The sequence below is a fragment of the Peromyscus maniculatus genome, chromosome 4 (assembly GCF_049852395.1).
Source record: "Peromyscus maniculatus bairdii isolate BWxNUB_F1_BW_parent chromosome 4, HU_Pman_BW_mat_3.1, whole genome shotgun sequence".
Taxonomy (NCBI): domain Eukaryota; kingdom Metazoa; phylum Chordata; class Mammalia; order Rodentia; family Cricetidae; genus Peromyscus; species Peromyscus maniculatus.
Window position 1 is genome coordinate 20,001,298 of NC_134855.1, and position 20,146 is coordinate 20,021,443.

Genomic DNA, 20,146 nt, shown 5'->3' on the forward strand with positions numbered 1-20,146 from the left:
AAGAGAAATTAATAATTTGATAGCACTTAAAATTGCAAAGCCACAAAAAACTCAACATTTATAAGTGAAGTATTACACAGCTTTATCTAATACAGTACCCGTTGCTTATTAGACAGAAGAGATAAGTTTAATTATGGTAAAAAAGCAATTCATATCTTTTAAAAAAACATTTTCATTATTTCTTTGAACTATGTTGAAATGTGTTATCCAAATAAAAATGAGCTACTATTACTCCCAAATTACTAGTAAATAGAAACCAATCTTTTATTTTCCTCATAGGAAACACATTTTTTTCTCCATAATTCTCAAAAAAAAAATTCAAGGAAAGACAATAGACTGTCTGGGCCTGGCCACTTCTTGTTCCAAGCATATCTTCATATTGTACTTAATCTTCTGTTTTTACACATACAAAGAGAACTCGAAGTCAAAGATTAATCAAAATCTTTTCTGATATTATATATTGCTATTCAAAAACTAACTTCATTGTTCAGTAAAACTTCAATACGCATACCTCCATTCTCTGAAAGCTTGCCTCTGTATATTCTGTCTTCCACAACATCTGTCCAATAAAGTAAACTTTGATTGAAGTGAAAATCAAGTGCTATGGTGTTTCTCAGTCCAGGAACAAGTAGGCTATAGTCTCCTTTATGCAGATCAATCCTTCGAATCTCATGGCGTATAGAGAAGATGATGAATGCCTCAAAAGGATCTGTAAGTAAATGCATTTTGACCAAATTTAGAAAATATTTAACTTGGTGTAAATTAAAATGCTCTAGATAAAATTCAATTTGTTAACTTTTTGATTGGATCTAAGGCCCACTCTGTTAGAAGGAAACCATATAAGCCATTGTTAAAAGTATCTTGAACTTATAGCTAGAAAGGTCATATGTCCTAGGTAAGTATCTGATTCTATTATTTTGTTGAATGGACACAATAAAATGACTCCTAATTTTTTATTGTTAAACCCATAGGTCAGAGACGCTCTAAACCTACATCAGAGAAGCCTCTCCTTGCAACAGATGGTAATTAACATAGAAACACCTCCCTCCAAAAAGGTCAATGAGCAGAGAATAAGAGATTGTGTAGTGCTTAGTCATAAATGGAATGGACATATCATACACTTCCATATAAGGCTTATTATCATTGTAGAAGAGGGGGCAGGAAGATTTTATGAGTCAGATGTGATTGAACATTAAGGAAACAGTGTTTGCCAGACCCAGCCACAACAGGGCAGTTGTATGTATGAATCCACAACAATTGTGGCAGCATGTGCAAACCCTAAATGAGCCCCAGTCAGAAAAATCCCACAAAAGAGGAGGGAAGGTAGGTATGAAACTCCGCTACTAGCTGAGGTGAAGGAGAGTCGGTTATGTTTGAGGATAGAACCACTAGTAGGTACGCTGCATGCTAGGACAGGTCCCACTCCCAAGAGTAGCTGGACAGTACAAACTTGATTAAGAAAGGAAGGAAGGAAGAAAGAAAGAAGCAAGGAAGGAAAGAAAGGAAAATTTCAAAGCAGGGTGAGACAGAATTGGAGGGTGGAGGGGAGAGTTAGGAAAGAAGTTGCGGGGGTGAATGTTAAAAATATTCCCCCCAAATTAATAGAAACATATATATTGGTTTTGGAATCCTAACACCAAAGAAGCAGTTGTTTTGTTTTGTTTTGTTTTTAAATTTTAACTTGAACTTAAAAGGAACTTGGACACTTCAGATTCATATTCCATTATACAAGGTATCAATGTTTTGCTTCTTGAATTTGCATACACATAATGAAAGTATTCTGATGAAAGAATAAAGGGAAGGGCCTCACACCTATGATACTTGGACGTTTTCTACTTTCTTGGCATGTTAGCTGACAATCCAATAATGCCTAAGTGAAGTCCAGGAAAACCAAACACTGGTGGAACTGATGAAGAAATCCAGGATTTGTAAGTGAAATTGAAAAAGCTAATGACCCAAGGGAAACTCAAGGGAACGTCTTACAAGTAGAATGCATCAAGCAGAAGGTAGAATATAAGGATTAAAAAAAAATAAAGTAGAGGATCTAGACCAAAAAAGCAAAGAAAATTACAAATAAAAAAGAAAAGACAAAAATCTTTGAATTGCAAGAATATATGAAGAAATCCCTGGTAAACATAATAGATGAGATCTTCAACAAAATCATAGAAATACACTTTCCCATATGAAGTAAAGACATACTCATACAGATACAAGACACACAGAGAACACCACAGAGACAAGAAAAGAAACTCCCACAGCAAAACATGATTGAAGCACTAAGTATACAGAACAAAGGAAATGTATTAAAATTTGCAAGACAAACCAGTCACACACATAATGGAAAACCTATCCAAATATCAACTTTGTTCTTGATGGAAACTTTGAAAAGCAGATGAGTCAAGAGCAAAGTATTTCAAGTTCTAAAGGACAATGACTGTCAGCCTAGAATACTGTACACAACTAAGGAGAAAGAAAACTTCCAATAATACAAACAACCTAATAAAAGTTCCATCAAGAAAACTAAACTCAAAGGAAATAGAGAAAGCAATACTTAAGGCTTTACAAGAAATAAGCATAAAAAATAAGACAGTAGAAAAAAACAAAGCTATAGTTCTTGAAACACAAAATACAATTGCTATCTCAAACAGCAAAAAGAAATCAACAACATGATGACTACAATTAATATACACCTTTCAGAAACAACTTTAAAAATTAATGACCTCAAATCTCTCAGACAAAGGCTGAAAGAAGGGATTGAGAAATTAAAGTCATCTACCTGTTTTCTACAGAAAACATACCACAGCTTTAAAGATACACACTACCTTCCAGTGAAAGGGTAGGCAAAAATACTTTAATCAAATGATACTAGAAAGCAAGCAGACTTTGCTATATCAATATTTGACAAAAACAGACTTCAAACGAAAACTAATAAAAAGAGGTAAGAAAAACCACTTCATTCTCATCAAGGGACTAATTAACATAAAACACATTATTATCCTAATATATTTGCACCAATCTCTGGTGTACTCAATTTTATAAAAAAAATGTACTACTGGAATTAAAGACACAGATTAATATCAATACATCAGTATTCAGTGATAACAGTATCCTATTTGTTCCAAAAGACTGGTCATCTGGGAAAAAATAAACAGAGAGACGCAAGAATTACTTGATACCACATATCAAATGAACTTAAGAGTTATCTAAAGAATATTCTTCCTAAATACCAAAAAAATATAAACTCTACTTACAAGCCAATGGAAGCTGGCTTCAAAATATAGACTAGACCACACTTAGAATACAGAACATGTTTTAGCAAACCCAGAAAGACTAAAATAACTGTTTATCCTATTTGGCCACAATACACTAAAACTTAAAGTTGACAGCAAGTAAATCTCTAGTAAGCACACAAATTCAGGCAAATTAAACAACTTATTGCTGAATAATGAATTAATCAAAGAAGAAATCAAGAAAAATATAAGAATCCTCCTGGAACTAAATGAAAATAAATAAAACACAACACACACACAAATATCTGGCATACATTACAGGAAGTCCTAGGAGGGACATTTACAGCTCTAATTACCTACATTAAAAAATATTACTAGAAGCACAAATAAATGACTTATTTATGTAACTAAAAATTTGGAAAACAAGAACAAATCAAATCCAAACCTAGCCAACAGCAAGAAATAATAAACATCAGAGCAGTAATTAATGAAATGGAAAAAAAACTAAATGAATATAAAATGTCTATAGAGAGTAGGACAAGAGTAAACATATTAAAAGCTATGTATGAGAAACACATAGCTAACATCTTACATGGTGAAAAACTTGAAATAATTTCATTAGCATCACAAATGAGCCAGGGCTTTTCACTTTTCTCACTCTTTTTCAGTATTGTATCCAAGGCACTAGCTCTACTGATAAGGCAAGCAAAGGAAATTAAAGGGATACAAACAGGAAAAAAAGTTAAAATTATTCCTATTTGCACATGACATAATATTATATTATGTCATGATAATATGAGATCTATTAGAGATCTCAAAAATTTTATCAGAAAACAATTTGAAAAGATAAACAACTTCAGCAATGTGGCAAGATACTGAATCAATTTGCTTAAACCAATAGCTGTTCAATACAGCATCAGCAAACACAGAGAGAAAGAGAGCATTAATACACTCCCATTCATAATAAACTCAAGGAAAATAAAATATCTAGGGACAAATTTGATCAAAGAAGTAAAATCCTCTGAAATAAAATTCTTAAATCTCTGAAGAAAGAGATAGAAAGAGACACCAGAAAATGACAAAATATTGCATGCTATAGATTTCAAAAACCATTCACAAATTCACTGCAATCTTAATCAAAATCCCAATCTCATTCTTCACAGAAATTAAAAAGTAACTACCCTAAAATTAATATGAAACCAAAAAGAAGGCCTGATGCAGCAATAACAATCCCAATCAAAATGAACAATACTGGAGGGAATACCATTCCCAACCTCAACATATATTACAGAGCCATAGTAATAAAAATAATGCAAAAACAGAAATATAGACCAATGGAATGAGTGAAAGACCCAAACATGGCTAGGCATAACTACAGTTATCTGATATTAAAAAAATATATCGATAACATACACTGGAGAAAAGACAGCATCTTTAACAAATAGTGCTGAGATAACTGGATGTTCATATACAGCAGAATGAAATTAGACTCTTATTTGCCACCTGGTACAAAACCCAGCTTTAAATGAATCACAGACCCTAGTGTGAAACCTGAAATACTGACACATTAGAAGACAACATAGACAGTGCTCTATGTGATATAGGTGTAGGAAGGGACTTTCTGGATAGAACTCTATTTGTTCAGGAATTGAGGCCATCAATTGATAAATTGGGAATCAAAATACTAAACAGCTTCTGGATAGCTAAAGAAATAATCAGTGGAGTGAAAAGAAACTCAGTAGAATGGGAGATGATCATTGTCAGCTGTAGTACAATCTGACAGAGGATTAACATCCATAATATAAAAAAAGAAACAAAACAAAAAGCAAAATAACAAGACTTAAACAACAAACACACAAAAACAAAACAGAAAACAAAGAATCCATTTTAAAAATGGGCTTTGGATCTGAACAGAGAATTCTTAAAGAAAGAAAGAAACATTATATATATATATACACATATACACACACACACACACACACACACACACACGCACACACACACACACCAAAGTTCATCAGCTGCTGGAAAGAGGGAAATTAGAAAATTTAATTAGCAAATCAAAACAACTTAGAAATTTTATTTTACCCAAGGTTAGAAAGTTAAACAAAATGGAGAAAATGAGGGGCTTAATTTCAGGACAGAAAGGAAAATAAATACAGAGGAGGTAGGACGATAAAAGAACAGTAAGGATGCTTAAAAAGTCATAAGGAAAATGTTTGGTATATATTTACCTAAAATTTTATATATATATATATACATATATATATATATGTGTGTGTGTGTGTGTGTGTGTGTGTGTGTGTGTGTGTGTGTGTGTGTGACTGTATGTATGTATAGTTTAAATGAAATTTACCCTGTGGACTGACAATGCTTCCCAAAAAACTATAGCCTATTTAACAAAACCCCACACTAGGCATGAGAGGTCTTCTTGTGAGTTATCTTTTCATGATTTTCCAAGAAACTCCCAAAACATAATAGACTATTACAATTGCCCTTAGTTGCCTCCAAGGAGTTGACAGTAAGTCTCCATTGTTTAAAATACTACACACTTTACATTTAGGACCTGAAGGGTCTGGATTGAATTTGACCTTGAAGTCTTTTCCCTGATTACTAGTTTTCATGTGCTAGAATATGCCATGCCAGCTTCCAAGAGAGGGAAGTAACCAATAGTCCTATTCATCTATGGTGCCTATGAATTAAAACAATGAACAGCATGGAATACTATCCCTAAACCTGCAATAGTGGCACCTGTAGCTTGGTAGTAACCAACAGCCCTCTCTATCTGGAATTAAGGACTTATCAATAAGAAAGAAATATTTCCTAATACTAGAAACCTACACAAAGCTAGTGAAGTCATGGATCTCTAAAAAAGAATCTATAACTGCCACTTTGCTAAGCCAGCATAATCATAACTACATTCTAAATAGTTATATTTATACTTACAGATAATATATCTTATTTCCCGTTAAAGAAAGGTCTCTTTACAGTAGATAAAGACCATTAGAGAAAAGCACAGCAGAATAAAATCCAGAAGACAAGTGATTGTGTTGTGCCTAGTCTCACCTGACATGACACATATACAACACAACTCCTTCACCTGGGCCTCATGTTTTCTAGAGAAAATGAAAATGGAAAGAATGTAACAGCTGTAGGAGCATCAAGTTTGCTGTAAGATTGTATCTCCTACAAAAGTCAGAGAAGCTATATCTATGAAGTCTTTTCAACATGGCTGCTTAAACAACACCTGAACAATGACACCAAGAGATCTGCTAATGTCAGAGGGAGGAATCTCATAGGGTTCTATTCCTAGACAAAGAACTATAGTTAACTAAGGAATAATGAGAGCAGGAGAAATAGTCTTCCCAGAGAAGAGCACATCACTTGGTACTGCTATGTTTATTTGGTTATCCAACAGCAAATGGTCAATTTGAAACCATATACATATAAGCAGTATTATGCAGAATGATCACACACACACACACACACACACACACACACACACACAGACAGGCAAATTTTAGCTCAATACTATCTACAGTCATCTGAGAGGAGGGAACCTTTGTTGAGAATTTGCCTCCATATGATCAAACTGTAAAGAAGTCTTAATGTTTTCTTAATTAATGATTAATGTGGGGTGTGCCCAGTATACTGTGTTTAATGTCACTGTTTGGCTGGTGGTCTTGAGTTCTATAAGAAAGTAGGTTGAGCAAGCCATGAGGGACAATCCAGTAAGTACCACTTTTCTACAGCCTTTGTATCAGTTCCTGCCTCCAGGTTCCTGCCTCCAGGTTCCTGCCTCCAGGTTCCTGTCCTGTTTGAGTTCCTGCCTTGAATTCTCTGAATGGAATCAGGATCTATAACTATGATTTAGGATATGTAAGCCAAATAAACCCCTTTCTCCCCAAGATGTTCTTGATTTTGATATTTCACCACATCAATAATAATGTTAAATAACACACACACACATACACACACACACACACACACACACACACACACACACGTTGTGGAATACTCCTTTATACAGAATGAAGATATGTCACTGTAATTGATTTAATAAAAAGTTAAATGGCCAATAGCTAGGAGAGATTTTTGGGGGCAGAGAGAATGCTGGGACTAAGAAGGGAGAGTTGCCAGCTGGACATGGAGGAAGTATGACGTATAGGAGATGAGATAACAAGACATGAGTCATGTGGCAGCAAGTAAATTAATAGAAGTGGATTAATTCAAGTTTTAAGAGCTAGTTTCCTATTAATAAGTCTGTTTGGTTATTTGGGAGCTGTTGGAAGCTGGCAGGTGGGACAGAGAAGGACTCACCACACACACACACACACACACACACACACACACACACACACACACCATCATAACAACAATTAAAGAAAAAATTACCATGATGCATAAATTTCAGAAAGAGCTCATGGGAGGAAGAATAAACCAGATAGGGTGGAGGGAGCAATGAGAGGTGGAGAAAGAATGTAATTGTATTTTAATTTCAAACAACAAAACATGTTTAAAAATAATATAGTAATGGAGAGATGGCAAGGATGGCTACTCAATCATAAAGACCAGAGTTTTTGTCACAACACATAAACTGGGCAGCTTAACAAAACATGTGACCCCTGCTCTAAGAGATCTGATGCTCTTTTCCTGCCTCCACAGACACATATGTGCATACACTCAAGCAGACACATACATTAGACATAATTACACAAGCACCTAAATAAAAAAAAAATCATTCAAGAGCCGGGCGGTGGTGGTGCACGCCTTTAATCCCAGCACTCAGGAGGTAGAGGCAGGCGGATCTCTGTGAGTTCGAGGCCAGCCTGGGCTACCAAGTGAGTTCCAGGAAAAGGCACAAAGCTACACAGAGAAACCGTGTCTCAAAAAAACAACAAAAAAAATCATTCAAAACAGAAAAGCCATCATGATTCTATTCCCAGTCTAGTTCAAGCATGGATGGAAGCGAAAATTGGAAATATGTAAAAATAAAAATGACTTTATTTTTAAATTTATAGTTAAGTGTTTCATTACCTGGAAGTTATTAAACTTGTATTATCAATTTCAGTGTCTACCTTGCCCTGTACTGATCACTGTTAGTAATAATAATATGATTGGAACATGATTTCTGTAGGATGAATGGCCATTCTGAGGGATGGCTACATGGTTTTAATGACTTCTTCCATTTTAATATCAGTATAGTTTCCTTTATGAAAATCTTGTTCAAGTCTAAGCCAGTCCTTTGAATATGGGCTCTCATAATCTCTCTAGACACAGGAATATAATCTGATTGGCCTGAGGTCCATTTGAGACAATTGAAATAATTTCTTTTCTTCTATGGCCACAGAGCACTTGTTCAATGTTGGTAGTGTTTATGTTCTGGTAACTGGAACTATTTCTATAGAAGAGAGAAGTAGTTACAGAGAATGAAGCAAAAAAAAAAAAAAAAAAAAAAAAAAAAAAAAGACCTGTTGAGGTTATATCTCATGGAGATCTGAATTTATATTTCAAAGTAATTAATTTGAACTAACTTTGTGTCAATTGCAGTCAGTTCTACTTTTCTCACTCATCTCATTTGCTCTGAGTAGTCTTTCCTGATCAAATAACTAATAAAGGCCCATGACCCTTATAACATATCATTCCAGCCTCTATCTTGTTGGAACTGATAGCCAGTACAGGCAATGAGTGAAGTATGAAAGGAAGCTTCTCATAGTGAGCAGAGCCAAACCCAGCCTCAGGCTCAGATGAATATGTGAGCACTGTGAAGACTAGGAAACCTATTCAGAATACCTCCAGAGATGTGGGCAACACTAGGTATGTAGTTGTGACCATTTTTGTACAGTGAATAGGTGCTACACAGCACTATGACCTTTATTGCACATTACTGCAATAATAGCTAACTGAAAGGGTGGAAATGGAGCGTGCATATAAGAATATCCTATCATAGCCAATTAAAATAGATCTAAAATCCATAAGGAGAAAACACTCAGGTTTCAAATGATTATGGCATAGACTGCCTGGCTAGGCCAGAATAGATCTGCTAATAATTTCAATGGCTAGGGTTAGCCACCAAATGTGATAAGCTGGCAGACTGTGGAGTTAAACTTGCCAGCTGTACTTAACAGTCACCAGCAGAGGACTGGGCTGCTCGCTGCTGTACAGAAGCACATTAAGTGCTAAATGCCAATAAACTTGTTTGCTCACTCTTTCTTTCTTCCTTTCTCTTACACGTTTTGATTCTTGTGTGTGTGTGTGTGTGTGTGTGTGTGTGTGTGTGTGTGTGTGTGTGTATACGTGTTCTTTGGTGTATTATGTATGTTCTTATATGTGTATATACTGGTGTACAGATGTACATGTTTACATGATCAGGGAGATTAGAAAGTCAATGCCAGTGTTTTCATTCTTCACTTTCTTTCTTATTAGTTGAAGAAGGCCTGTTACTCAACCTAGAGCTCACTGACTCAGATAGACTAGCTGGCCTATTGAATTAAGAACAGGAAAATGTATGTTAATACGTATTCATGCCTTGCCAGTTTAGCTCCATGACAGCCTTGAAAAACAAACAAGCAGAAGCCATCAGAGAGAGCATATGGCTTTGGAGGGAGCCCAAAGCTCAGTTCCCGGAGAGCTGCTCATTGTAAGGGAAAAATGTCTTTTTAAAGGGAGGTGTGGAGAAACTGTGTTTCCACACATAAAATATTGCTGTTGTAGCATATATATGAATATATATTGGTGTGGTAGCATATATATGGCATCTATATGTAATCACATGTAAATATTGTTCATTATTTCACAGAAGTGAATGTAAGATCTAAAGCTAAACAACTCTTAATAGGATACATAAACTTTATTTTAGTTACCTTCAATTAGAAAAAAATAAAAGTTTACTAATAAATGAAAGAAATAAATTTAATTTTATCAGAAATTATCTTTCTATCTATCTATATGTATGTATGTATATATTTTCCCAAAAGGAACCTATTCAGAAGGCGAGAAGACAGCCCAAACAACAGGAGAATATTTCCCAAACATACTTTTGATGTGAGGCTTATATCCAAACAGATAAAGAGGATGTGTGATGGACTGATGAACATATGAATGTTCCTATTTAAAGGATGTAGTTAGATACTTTTGTCTGGATGATGAGTGCTTGCTTGTGATTATCTAAACGTGCTCCCCATAGCATCTGTCAGCAGGTAAGCACAAATGCAAAACATAACAAGGGCCCTTTCATACCTTTTGCAGATGATTACAGTCACAAAGGAGACAGATATTAAAACTGTAGATACTGAAACCCTCCTATACAGAAGGTGGAATGTTCAAGGAAAGCAGCCATTTTGTGTAGCATTTGGTTGTTTCCCAATTTTTTACATATTTCTGTATTTAGTAACCATAGGAACTAGTAATTCCAAACCTACTAATACACTTTTAAAGACAATTACAAATGCATGTCAACTGAAAACATTTATGTAAATATTCATATCAGCCTTATTCCTAATAGCTTGCAAAATGGGACTAATCTACTTGTCAATCAAGTGGTGGATGAATATACAATGTTGTATTGCACAACCATATAATAGACATTATTCATCAATAAACAAATAAACCAAGCACTGATATATTCCAAGTGGAACAAGCTTGTCATCAAAGCATACATAATGTTTGATGCTATTTCCAGAATGTGTCCAGAACAGACAAATCTATAGAGGCACAAAATAGATTAGGAGTTTTCAGAGTGTGAGGTGGGTACATTAATAGGAATGACTGACTGTTAAGGAGCCTGAGTTTTGTTTTGGGGTCTATTAAAATATTCTCATCTTAAAATGTAGTGATGATTGCTGTAAATGCACACTTTGAAATGGTGAGTTTAATTTATCATGGTTTCTTATTCCTTGTTCTCCCTCTCTGTTCTTGATCCAGCTGGGATCTCCCACTGCCCTGAGCTCTCTTTCCCTGGACCCTTGCCCTTCATTACCCCCACTCATGCCCAGGTTGTTCATGTAGATCTCATCCATTTCTCTGTCATTGGGCGATCCCTGTGTCTTTCTTGGGGTCCTGTTTTCTAGGTAGCCTCCCTGGAGTTGTGAGTAGCAGTCTAGTCATCTTTGTTTTGCATCTAGTATCCTCCTATGTGTGAGTACATACCATGTTTGTCTTTCTGAGTCTGGGTTACCTCACTCAGGATGATTTTTTCTAGATCCATCCACTTGCCTGCAAACCTCATGATGTCACTGTTTTTCTCTGCTGAGTAGTATTCCATTGTCTATATGTACCACATTTTATTTATCCATTCTTCAGTTGAAGGGCATCTAGGTTGTTTCAAGGTTCTGGCTATTACAAACAATGCTGATATGAACATAGCTGAGCAAGTGCCACATGAGAATAGGAAAAAGCAAAGTGCTAGAGAGGTCCACAGAAATCCACAAAGATACCTCCACAATAGACTACTGGCAATGGTTGAGAGGCAGCCCGAACTGACCTCCTCTGGTGATAGGATGGCCAAACACCTCATCCCATGACTGAGGGAACCGGATGCAGAGATCCATGGCCAGGCCCCAGGTGGAGCTCCAAGAGTCCAATTGGCAACAAAGAGGAGGGTTTGTATGAGCAAGAATTGTTGAGACCAAGATTGGATAAAGCACAGGGACAAATATCCAAACGAATTGAAACACATGAACTATGAACCAATAGCTGAGGAGCTTCCAACTGGATCAGGCCCTCTGGATAAGTAAGACAGTTGATAGTCTTGATCTGTTTGGGAGGCATCCAGGCAGTGGGACCGGGTCCTTTGCTCAGTGCATGAGCTGGCTGTTTGGAACCTGCAGCTTATGCAGTGACACTTGGCTCAGCCTGGGAGGAGGGGACTGGACTTGCCTGGACTGAATCTACCAGGTTGATCTCAATCCCCATGGGAGTCTTTGCCCTGGAGGAGATGGGAATGGGGGTGGGCTGGGGGTAAGGCAGGGGAGGAGGAGGGAGAACAAGGGAATCCGTGGCCGATGTGTAAAATTAAATTAAATTATAAAATAAAAAAAAGTTAATCATAAAAAAAAGAAAAAAAGAAATGGTGAGTTTCATGGTTTATAAATTGTATTTCAATTTACTTGTTATTAAAGTGTGTAATGAATGTGCAATTTTATGAAAGTTACAAACTATATAATATTCACACTGAACTTCACATGGACTCTGTGGGTCTACCATCTGCAGATTTACTCTGAAGGCTTATCAAACTCTAAGAACTTTTATGAAGGTGGAAATGCAACCTGTCAGCAACCCCCACTGCTTCTTTTAAATGCACTTGTGCCCAATGAATAAAACAGGGTACTCATCTGTTGTATAGCTACTTGCTCTGAATTGAAATCTGCTTCTGAAGGGAGGGAGTCCCGTAAAGCTGAGAATCAGTAAGCAATCACTCAGGGAGGTGGTAATCTATTGTGGAGCTGCCTATATGCTAAGCAAAGAACTCCAGAACACAGCTTTACTGAACAATCATCATGCTGGATTTTGGGTGATGTAGCTGCTTTTCAATCATCAATATTCACTAAAGTAGACCTGAGTAGAATCCTTTCCATGATCTATCATTAGTGCCATCTGTATAATTTCACATCCCTGTGGAGGAATGTCATACAAACATCCTTCAAATAAAATCAACGTGTAACTCAAAGATTAAGGAAATAGAAAGAATTAAGTCAAAGAAAAGAGAAAAGTAGTAATCATGGGAATAAAATTTATAAAATGGAACAAAAATGATTATGCCAAATACCAAATAAACAAAAAACAAAAAAATCAAAGCCATTCATTGAGAGGCTGAAAAAATATAACAAAACAATGGCAAGAATGTCTTGTATATAAACAGGTTTTTACATGAGCACATCAGCATGCACATCCCAATATAGTTGCATACATGGAAAGCAAGATAAGTAACACACCAAGAATGAAAATAGAATAATTATGAATACAAAAAATTTAAAAACCAAGCCAGTGAAATGGGCTGTTCTCTAGATAAAGGTGTTATGTATCTGATTTTATAATTTAAAAATCTAAAATTTCTGCCAAATTAAAATTTCAATTCAGTCATAAAGCTCTAACTTCCAATCCAGAGTGAAAGAAGGAAAAAAGAAGGGGTGGAGAGAAAGATAAACTAAATGAAAGACATAGGGAAGGAGGGAAGGAAGGAACGAACGAACAAATGAACGGAGGAAAGAAGGAAGGAAGGATGGATGAATGATGGGCCAGTGAGATGGCTTACTGTATAGAGAAACTACTAGCCAAGCCTGACAACATGAGTTCAATCCCTTGGACCCACATGGTGGAAAGGAATAAGTGATTTCTACATCATGTCTGCAAGGCTCCATTCATATGACAGATAACTTAATTAATTAATATTGAAAATAATTATGAGATGAAAGAAAAATTGAGTTACTCCAAATCATGTGTAGAATGGTAATAGTTCATGCATGCTTCAATGATTTGTAATCAGACAACAGTAGAAACTGAGAGGACTAGTCAAGTTTTAAATCAATTAAAATAACAGAAGGGACACATTCATTTAATCTGGTGTTTTTTAACCTGTTTTTACTTTTATTGTAGTGTGTGTGTGTGTGTGTGTGTGTGTGTGTGTGTGTGTGTGTGTGTGTCATTCCAGAGGTTTGCACATGCTAACAAGGCACCCCCAGTCATATTTTTGTAATTATTTAGAAGACAAAATTTTACATAAAACATTGTTTTCCATAGAGTAGAATTATTCTTAAATATGTGAATGACAGCATCCTCAGTTGCTCAGCAAGTATTCAGGCAAAATGAAAGAACTATATAGCTTGTGGGAGGATGAGAAGGATTTCTTGCTTCTTTGCGGCTAGTGTTAGTAGTGGAGCAATGGTTTAAGAATCATGAACTCTAAAATGTTGTCTAGCATGGTATGTAGATTATATCCATACTCCTTGGAAATATTTGATACTAATGAAATATAATCTGTACAGCTGAGGAGGCATATACATTTGAACACATGTCTCAACTGTGCATATTGATATGTGTATATGTCACATAAATTTGATACAGTACACTATTGGAGCAACCTCAAAGCCCTTCGATATAAGAAAGCTGACAGTAAAATGCTGTATATCAGTTAGTTAGGAGAAATAAACATAACAATAAAAATAACACAAAAACTCAAAATACTCTTAGAGCATAAAGTACTCTTTCAGATGACTATATTATACATAATTTATGTAATTTCAAAACCACAAATAATATTATAGTTTTTTGAGAGTACAAACGAATATGCTAGCTGTACAAGGTGATCAATTATGGAGATGCCAAGATGAATACACAGAGGGCATTAAATTTAGGGAATATTTCATTGCCTTAGAAACATTTTCATCAAAAATGTTCAAAGCTTTTTCAATTTCTTGTATTTATTATCGTCTCTTTGAGCTGAGAAAAACCCCATTCGATAAATACTTACAGAATTGTGCTTTACTAAAAGAAACCCTATTGAATGCTGAGTCTAGATAGCTCCTACTAGTATCCATACCTTTGAGGTTTCTTCTGACTTTTTTGATCATTATTTTCCCTTTGGGAAAATAAAACTGCAATGAATAATCCAATATGCTACTTCATAAACTAGTGGGAAACCAAGAAGACTGAGTTTTAAGATTCCAAGTTGTACAGTGTTTTTACTTTAACCAAAAGATGAATATATGTATTGAGAGATCAAAACCGGTGAATAATTTCCATGTTTATTTCAATTTTGTCATATATACATTAGCTGTGTTTGGCACAACTTCAATTCAGAATGAATATTAGTTCAGTGTGAAATAACCACCTATTTTCATATGCATCTAATGATTCTTCCAGTATACTCTTAGCTAATAAATGAATAACTTTGGCAGCTCGACCTTGTGTGTCACAGTCTTATGGAATAAGAGACTTGAAAATTTCCTGCTTCTGTATGAGTTGACACTTGTGCTAAGTGAAGGTTACCACAGCCACCTTCACAGTGTAGAATTCTTATAAATGTAGTCCTTCCCAAGCACAGTGTGAAACACACTCAGAAAATGGCTATCTGTATTTATCTTCTCTTTGATTTCCTGTAAGTCCTACTACAAGTTCACAGAATAATTTTTATGAGATGGAATTTGAAATCAGAGGATTGGTTTAAGAAAATATCTTCCCTGTTCCTCTAGACTGTTTTGAGGTAAATTGTTATTATAACTCTGCAACTCACAATTCTATATGAACAACTCTGTTTCCTTATCATACATACCATAACCTCAAACAAAGAATGATGCTGTAGTTACAATTCTTTCTCTCTGATTTCAGACTTACTGATTATTTTTCTGTTTCTGCAGTTAAGAATTTATTTGACTTTCTATGTTCCATCAAAAATACATTTACTTTACAGAGAGCACTCTTATACTGTGGTAAATGGTTTATTATCTCCCAGCCTCGATGTATTGATTCCCCCCTTTTCTCCATTCCTCCAGCTAGAGCCATCTAGAGAATGAATAATAGTCAAATAATACTAAAGTGCACTATTCACAAGGGAGGAGGCAATAGAACCTATGAAATGAAGGCAAAGATGGACTTTAAATTTTACTCAAACCTCTGAATTTAGGTCAGCTGTACATTAACTTTAATTTTTTTCTCCACTTTTCTCTCCATTTAACCTTCTCCACTTCTCAATTATTTTTTTAATATTTTTGCTTTATGTTTTAGTTTATAAAAGCACTCACCTCTTTTTTCTATTGACAAATGGTCAGAGTCTGCATTCCCTATGTGTTTATGTGTACATATATAAATTTCTGTGTGCAGAGGTGAGAAAAAGAGAGAACTCATTAATGTAAAGGTGAAAGAAATAATTTTTGCACTCTAAGAAATAGTCCAGTGGCCTTTAATAGATTATTTTCAATATTTTTAATCATAGCTATATGTCATAAAAATCAATTTATATTTTGCACAAAAACACTGAATGTCAAAGAGATATTGTGGAGGATGCTAGAAAGAGGATTTATGAAAAAGAATGAATCAAAGAAACAAAAGAGGGGTAATAAAAGAGAAAATTTAGTCAAGAAATGTTAAGGTGATTGAAATTAGCAGACTAGAAGATATTTGCAAAGTCTGTGTTTTAAAGTATAGATTCAGTTCCTACAAACTAATAATAAAAGTTAAGTAAACAATAATAAAGGTCTTTATAGGAAAATGACTTCAAACTAAATAAAACAAAGCTATAATAAGCATGTAGAGAAATTCTCCAATTTTGTACTATGAAAAAAAAACAACAAGGAATCAAATTCATTTTACTCCCATAAATTAAAAAGAATTAAAAAATAACAAAAGCAAAACAAAAACATAGAAAATCAGAAGGGTTTGAAAGCTGCCATAGATGTGGGAACTTAAGAAAGTTACTGTTGGCACAAATTCGGACTGTGCAAGCATTCTGATGAGCAGCTGGCTGTATTTAGTAGCAATAACTGTAAAGCACACTCATTGACTCAGTGACACTGTTCCAACTATGGTGAGGATTATGTGCTTGAATAACTGGTCCCCAGACTGTATCACTGTTCAGATGGTTGTGGAATCTTTTCAGGTGGGAGCTAGCTGGTGGACACAGTTTCTGGCCACTCCACAGCTCCAGCTCTCTGCTTCTGTTGATGATATAGAGTAAGTAGCTGCCACACGGTACCATTTTCATGAAGATGTCCACCCTCATACCCCCCTCCACTATATTTGATGATATGCTTTCAAATTCTCAATCAAAATAAAAAGATTTTCTACCTTTAGTATTTGGTCCCAATAACAAGAAAAGTGACATGTACAGAAAATTAATACCTAGTAATTTAGCTGTTGCTATATCAAACTTTATCATGTGGTCTGTAGGCCTTTGTGTCTATTTGCAGGAAGTATATGGAAGAGTTTGTAGCTACAAACTAGAGAATCCCTACATAGTAATAAGTACAGCTTCATGGGTTATTCTAGAAGAGCCAGGGAAGAACATAACACTAATAGAAAAAAAAAACAGACAGTGGCAGCCTGAATCATAAAATTTCAGAAAGGAACAAAGATGCTCTTGGGAGATGGGTTAGAGACTATTCTTGTTACATTTTAATAATCTATGCTCTGCTTATGTCAGTAGGTTGAACTCAAAAGTGATAAATTAACTAGGTGGAAAATGCAAGATAAATATTTAGAACAAGGTCTAAATACTGCTCATTAGTTCTAGCCAGATTCATGGTGAGAAGACAAAATAAAACATCAACGTTGTGAAAATGTGCAGTTTGACGAGGAATGGAATGTGCATCTGGTTAATGTTGTACTTAGATTGTGCTGGGAGATGTGGCTTCTACTGTTAACAGAGACTAATTAATACCCTTTCCACTGGGGCAACAGAAAAGACATCTTGAGTGTGAACCTAATATATGGAAGTTTACAGAACACAAAACTGAAGACTCATTTGAAAAACATTCATCTGAAAGAAGAGTGCCTGAAAAGACATATCCTCCAGGGTGCTCACCTGAAAATGGCAGCCTAGGGAGATATTTTTCCCATGATTCACCATGAAAACACAGAGGCTACTGAGGCTGTGGTTCAATTACCCAAGAATCCAATACTTGGAATTGTGAAGATGAAACCTACATTGTAATGAAGAATGTAGGATATTGGAGGTGCTAGAAATATACAACTAAGACTGTGCTGATTAATGTCAATTGTCACCTTGATGAGATGTAAAGGCCCCTCTGAGACAGGCCTCTAGGCAAGGCAACAGGGTGGGGGGAGGATTATCTTGATGAAGTTTGTTGTAGTAGGAGGACCTAACAACTGTGGGTAATGTCATGCCACGGACTGAGATTCTGGACTTGGGTCCTATTTTGATAAAAAGAAGAAAGTACAGAGCATTCATCACTTTGCTTCTTTACGAAGGACACAATGAAGCCAGATGCCTAGAGTTCTTGCTGTGGTGATGGACTATAACCTCAAACAGTGATAAACCTTTTTAACCTTAAGTTGCTTTTGTCATATTATTTTCACAACAACAGGAAGATTAACCAAAACAGTGGCCAAGCAACAAGTCTGTAGGGTGTGTCTACCCAAGCCTAAAGGATTCCCCCAGTGGAATCACTACAAGCCTCACCTATGTATATGGAGTTCTAGGCTTTACAATAAAGAGAGTTTCAGCCATGAGCTGTCAGGGGGTGAGAGTGGAACATTATAGTTTGAAAGTTAAATGTTTCTCCAGGTTTGCATGTTTGTAGAATTAGTCTCCTAATTGATGACCCTTAGTTGTAGTGGGAATTCACTCTGCCCATGACTGTGGTCTATCTGGCCTGAGAGAGGCAGTGCTTCTTATTTGCCTCAGTGACTGCTTAAAAGGGAGGAGAACGGTGATTGTACTCTCTTGGGTGATGAAGACCAGATCAAGCTGTGTGAAGCAGCATGTGACTGGTCCCCAGTTTTCCAAGGATTCTGCAACTCATTTAGCTTATCCTGTATCAGTGAGTCTGTTTTCCCCCCATAGAATGTTATATATGTACCAGTGAGGCTCTGGTTACACTTAGTGGACAGTTTGGGACCTTACTAAACATGGTGTCTATCTGCCAGATGAACGGTCAGAGGAGCAGTGCTTCTCTGTTGTGTTCTAATATGCTTACAGACTTAGTTTGCTCCCAATTTGTTGCCAAATATCAAGGAGCTGCAAAGTGCTCCGACCACCGTGGAACCACATTGTACTGGCTGATTTTGTGTGTCCATTTGACACAAGCTAGAGTGATCAGAGAAGACAGAGCCTCATGTGAGGAAGTGCCTCCATGAGATCCAACTGTAAAGCTTTTTCTCAATTAGTGATCAATGCGGAGGGTCCAACCCATGCTAGGTGGTGGCATCCCTGGACTGGTGATCATGGGTTGCTGTGGCTAGCTAGCGCTCTGTATAAATAAAATGCCGATTGGCCAGTAGCCAAGCAGGAAGTATAGGTGGGACAAACAGAGAGGAGAATTGTGGGAAGAGGAAGGCTGAGTGAGGAGATGACAACCCACCATCGAAGGAGCAGCAGGTAACAGGCACACAGGTCAAGCCATGGAATATGTGGCAACATCTAGATTTAAAAAAAAAAAAATGGGCCGAATTTAAGTGTAAGAGCTAGATAGTGGTAGGCCTGAGCTAATGGCCAAGCAGTTTTAAATAATATTGGCCTGTGTGTGTTTATTTGGGTCTGAGCGGCTACAGAAACGCAAGGACACAGGAGTTAGGTGGACACAAGAAAACTTCAACTACACTGGGTTCTTTTAAAAAGTAGGCTGAGCAGCTGGGCAGTGGTGGCACTCGCCTTTAATCCCAGCACTCAGGAGGCAGAGCCAGGTGGATCTCTGTGAGTTCGAGGCCAGCCTGGGCTACCAATTGAGTTCCAGGAAAGGCGCAAAGTTACACAGAGAAACCCTGCCTCAAAAAACCAAAAAAAAAGAAAAAAAAGTAGGCTGAGCAAGCCAAGGGCTTGCTTTTTGGTCATGGTGCTTTTTGCAGCAATAGAAGCACTAACTAAAACAGTCACTCACCATTATTCCTTTACTACTGTGATGGACCAAATCTCCTCTAATTATGGGTCAAAATAAATCCTCCTTCCCTGAAGCTGCTGCTTCTTGGGTAATGAGAAAAGTAACTATGCAGGGATTAAAGAATTGTTCCAATACCCTATAAGAGACATATGTGTACATCTGTTGAATTGTGAGGTGGGGGCAAGTTGGAGATATTTATTTGGTATATGGATTAGCAACATTACGTGATACTATCAAGTGATTGCACATAGATTAGTTGCACACACATCACAAATAATAAAAGCTATGCATAGTGAAAAAGTTAGATTGTAGATTATAGCAAAGGTAAATTTTTCATAATTTACATAAATTAAACTGTATTTATGC

At 36.2% G+C, this 20,146-nt stretch overlaps 1 protein-coding gene across 1 annotated transcript in view; it reads right to left on the reverse strand.

The window, feature by feature from the left end:
• Lrp1b (LDL receptor related protein 1B) overlaps nt 1-20,146 on the reverse strand; it is a 1,955,528-nt gene that overhangs the window by 669,676 nt on the left and 1,265,706 nt on the right. The window contains exon 24 of the mRNA XM_042275227.2: nt 512-709. Within this exon, the coding sequence (XP_042131161.1) occupies nt 512-709 (198 nt within the window). The remainder of the gene's footprint in view (nt 1-511; nt 710-20,146) is intronic.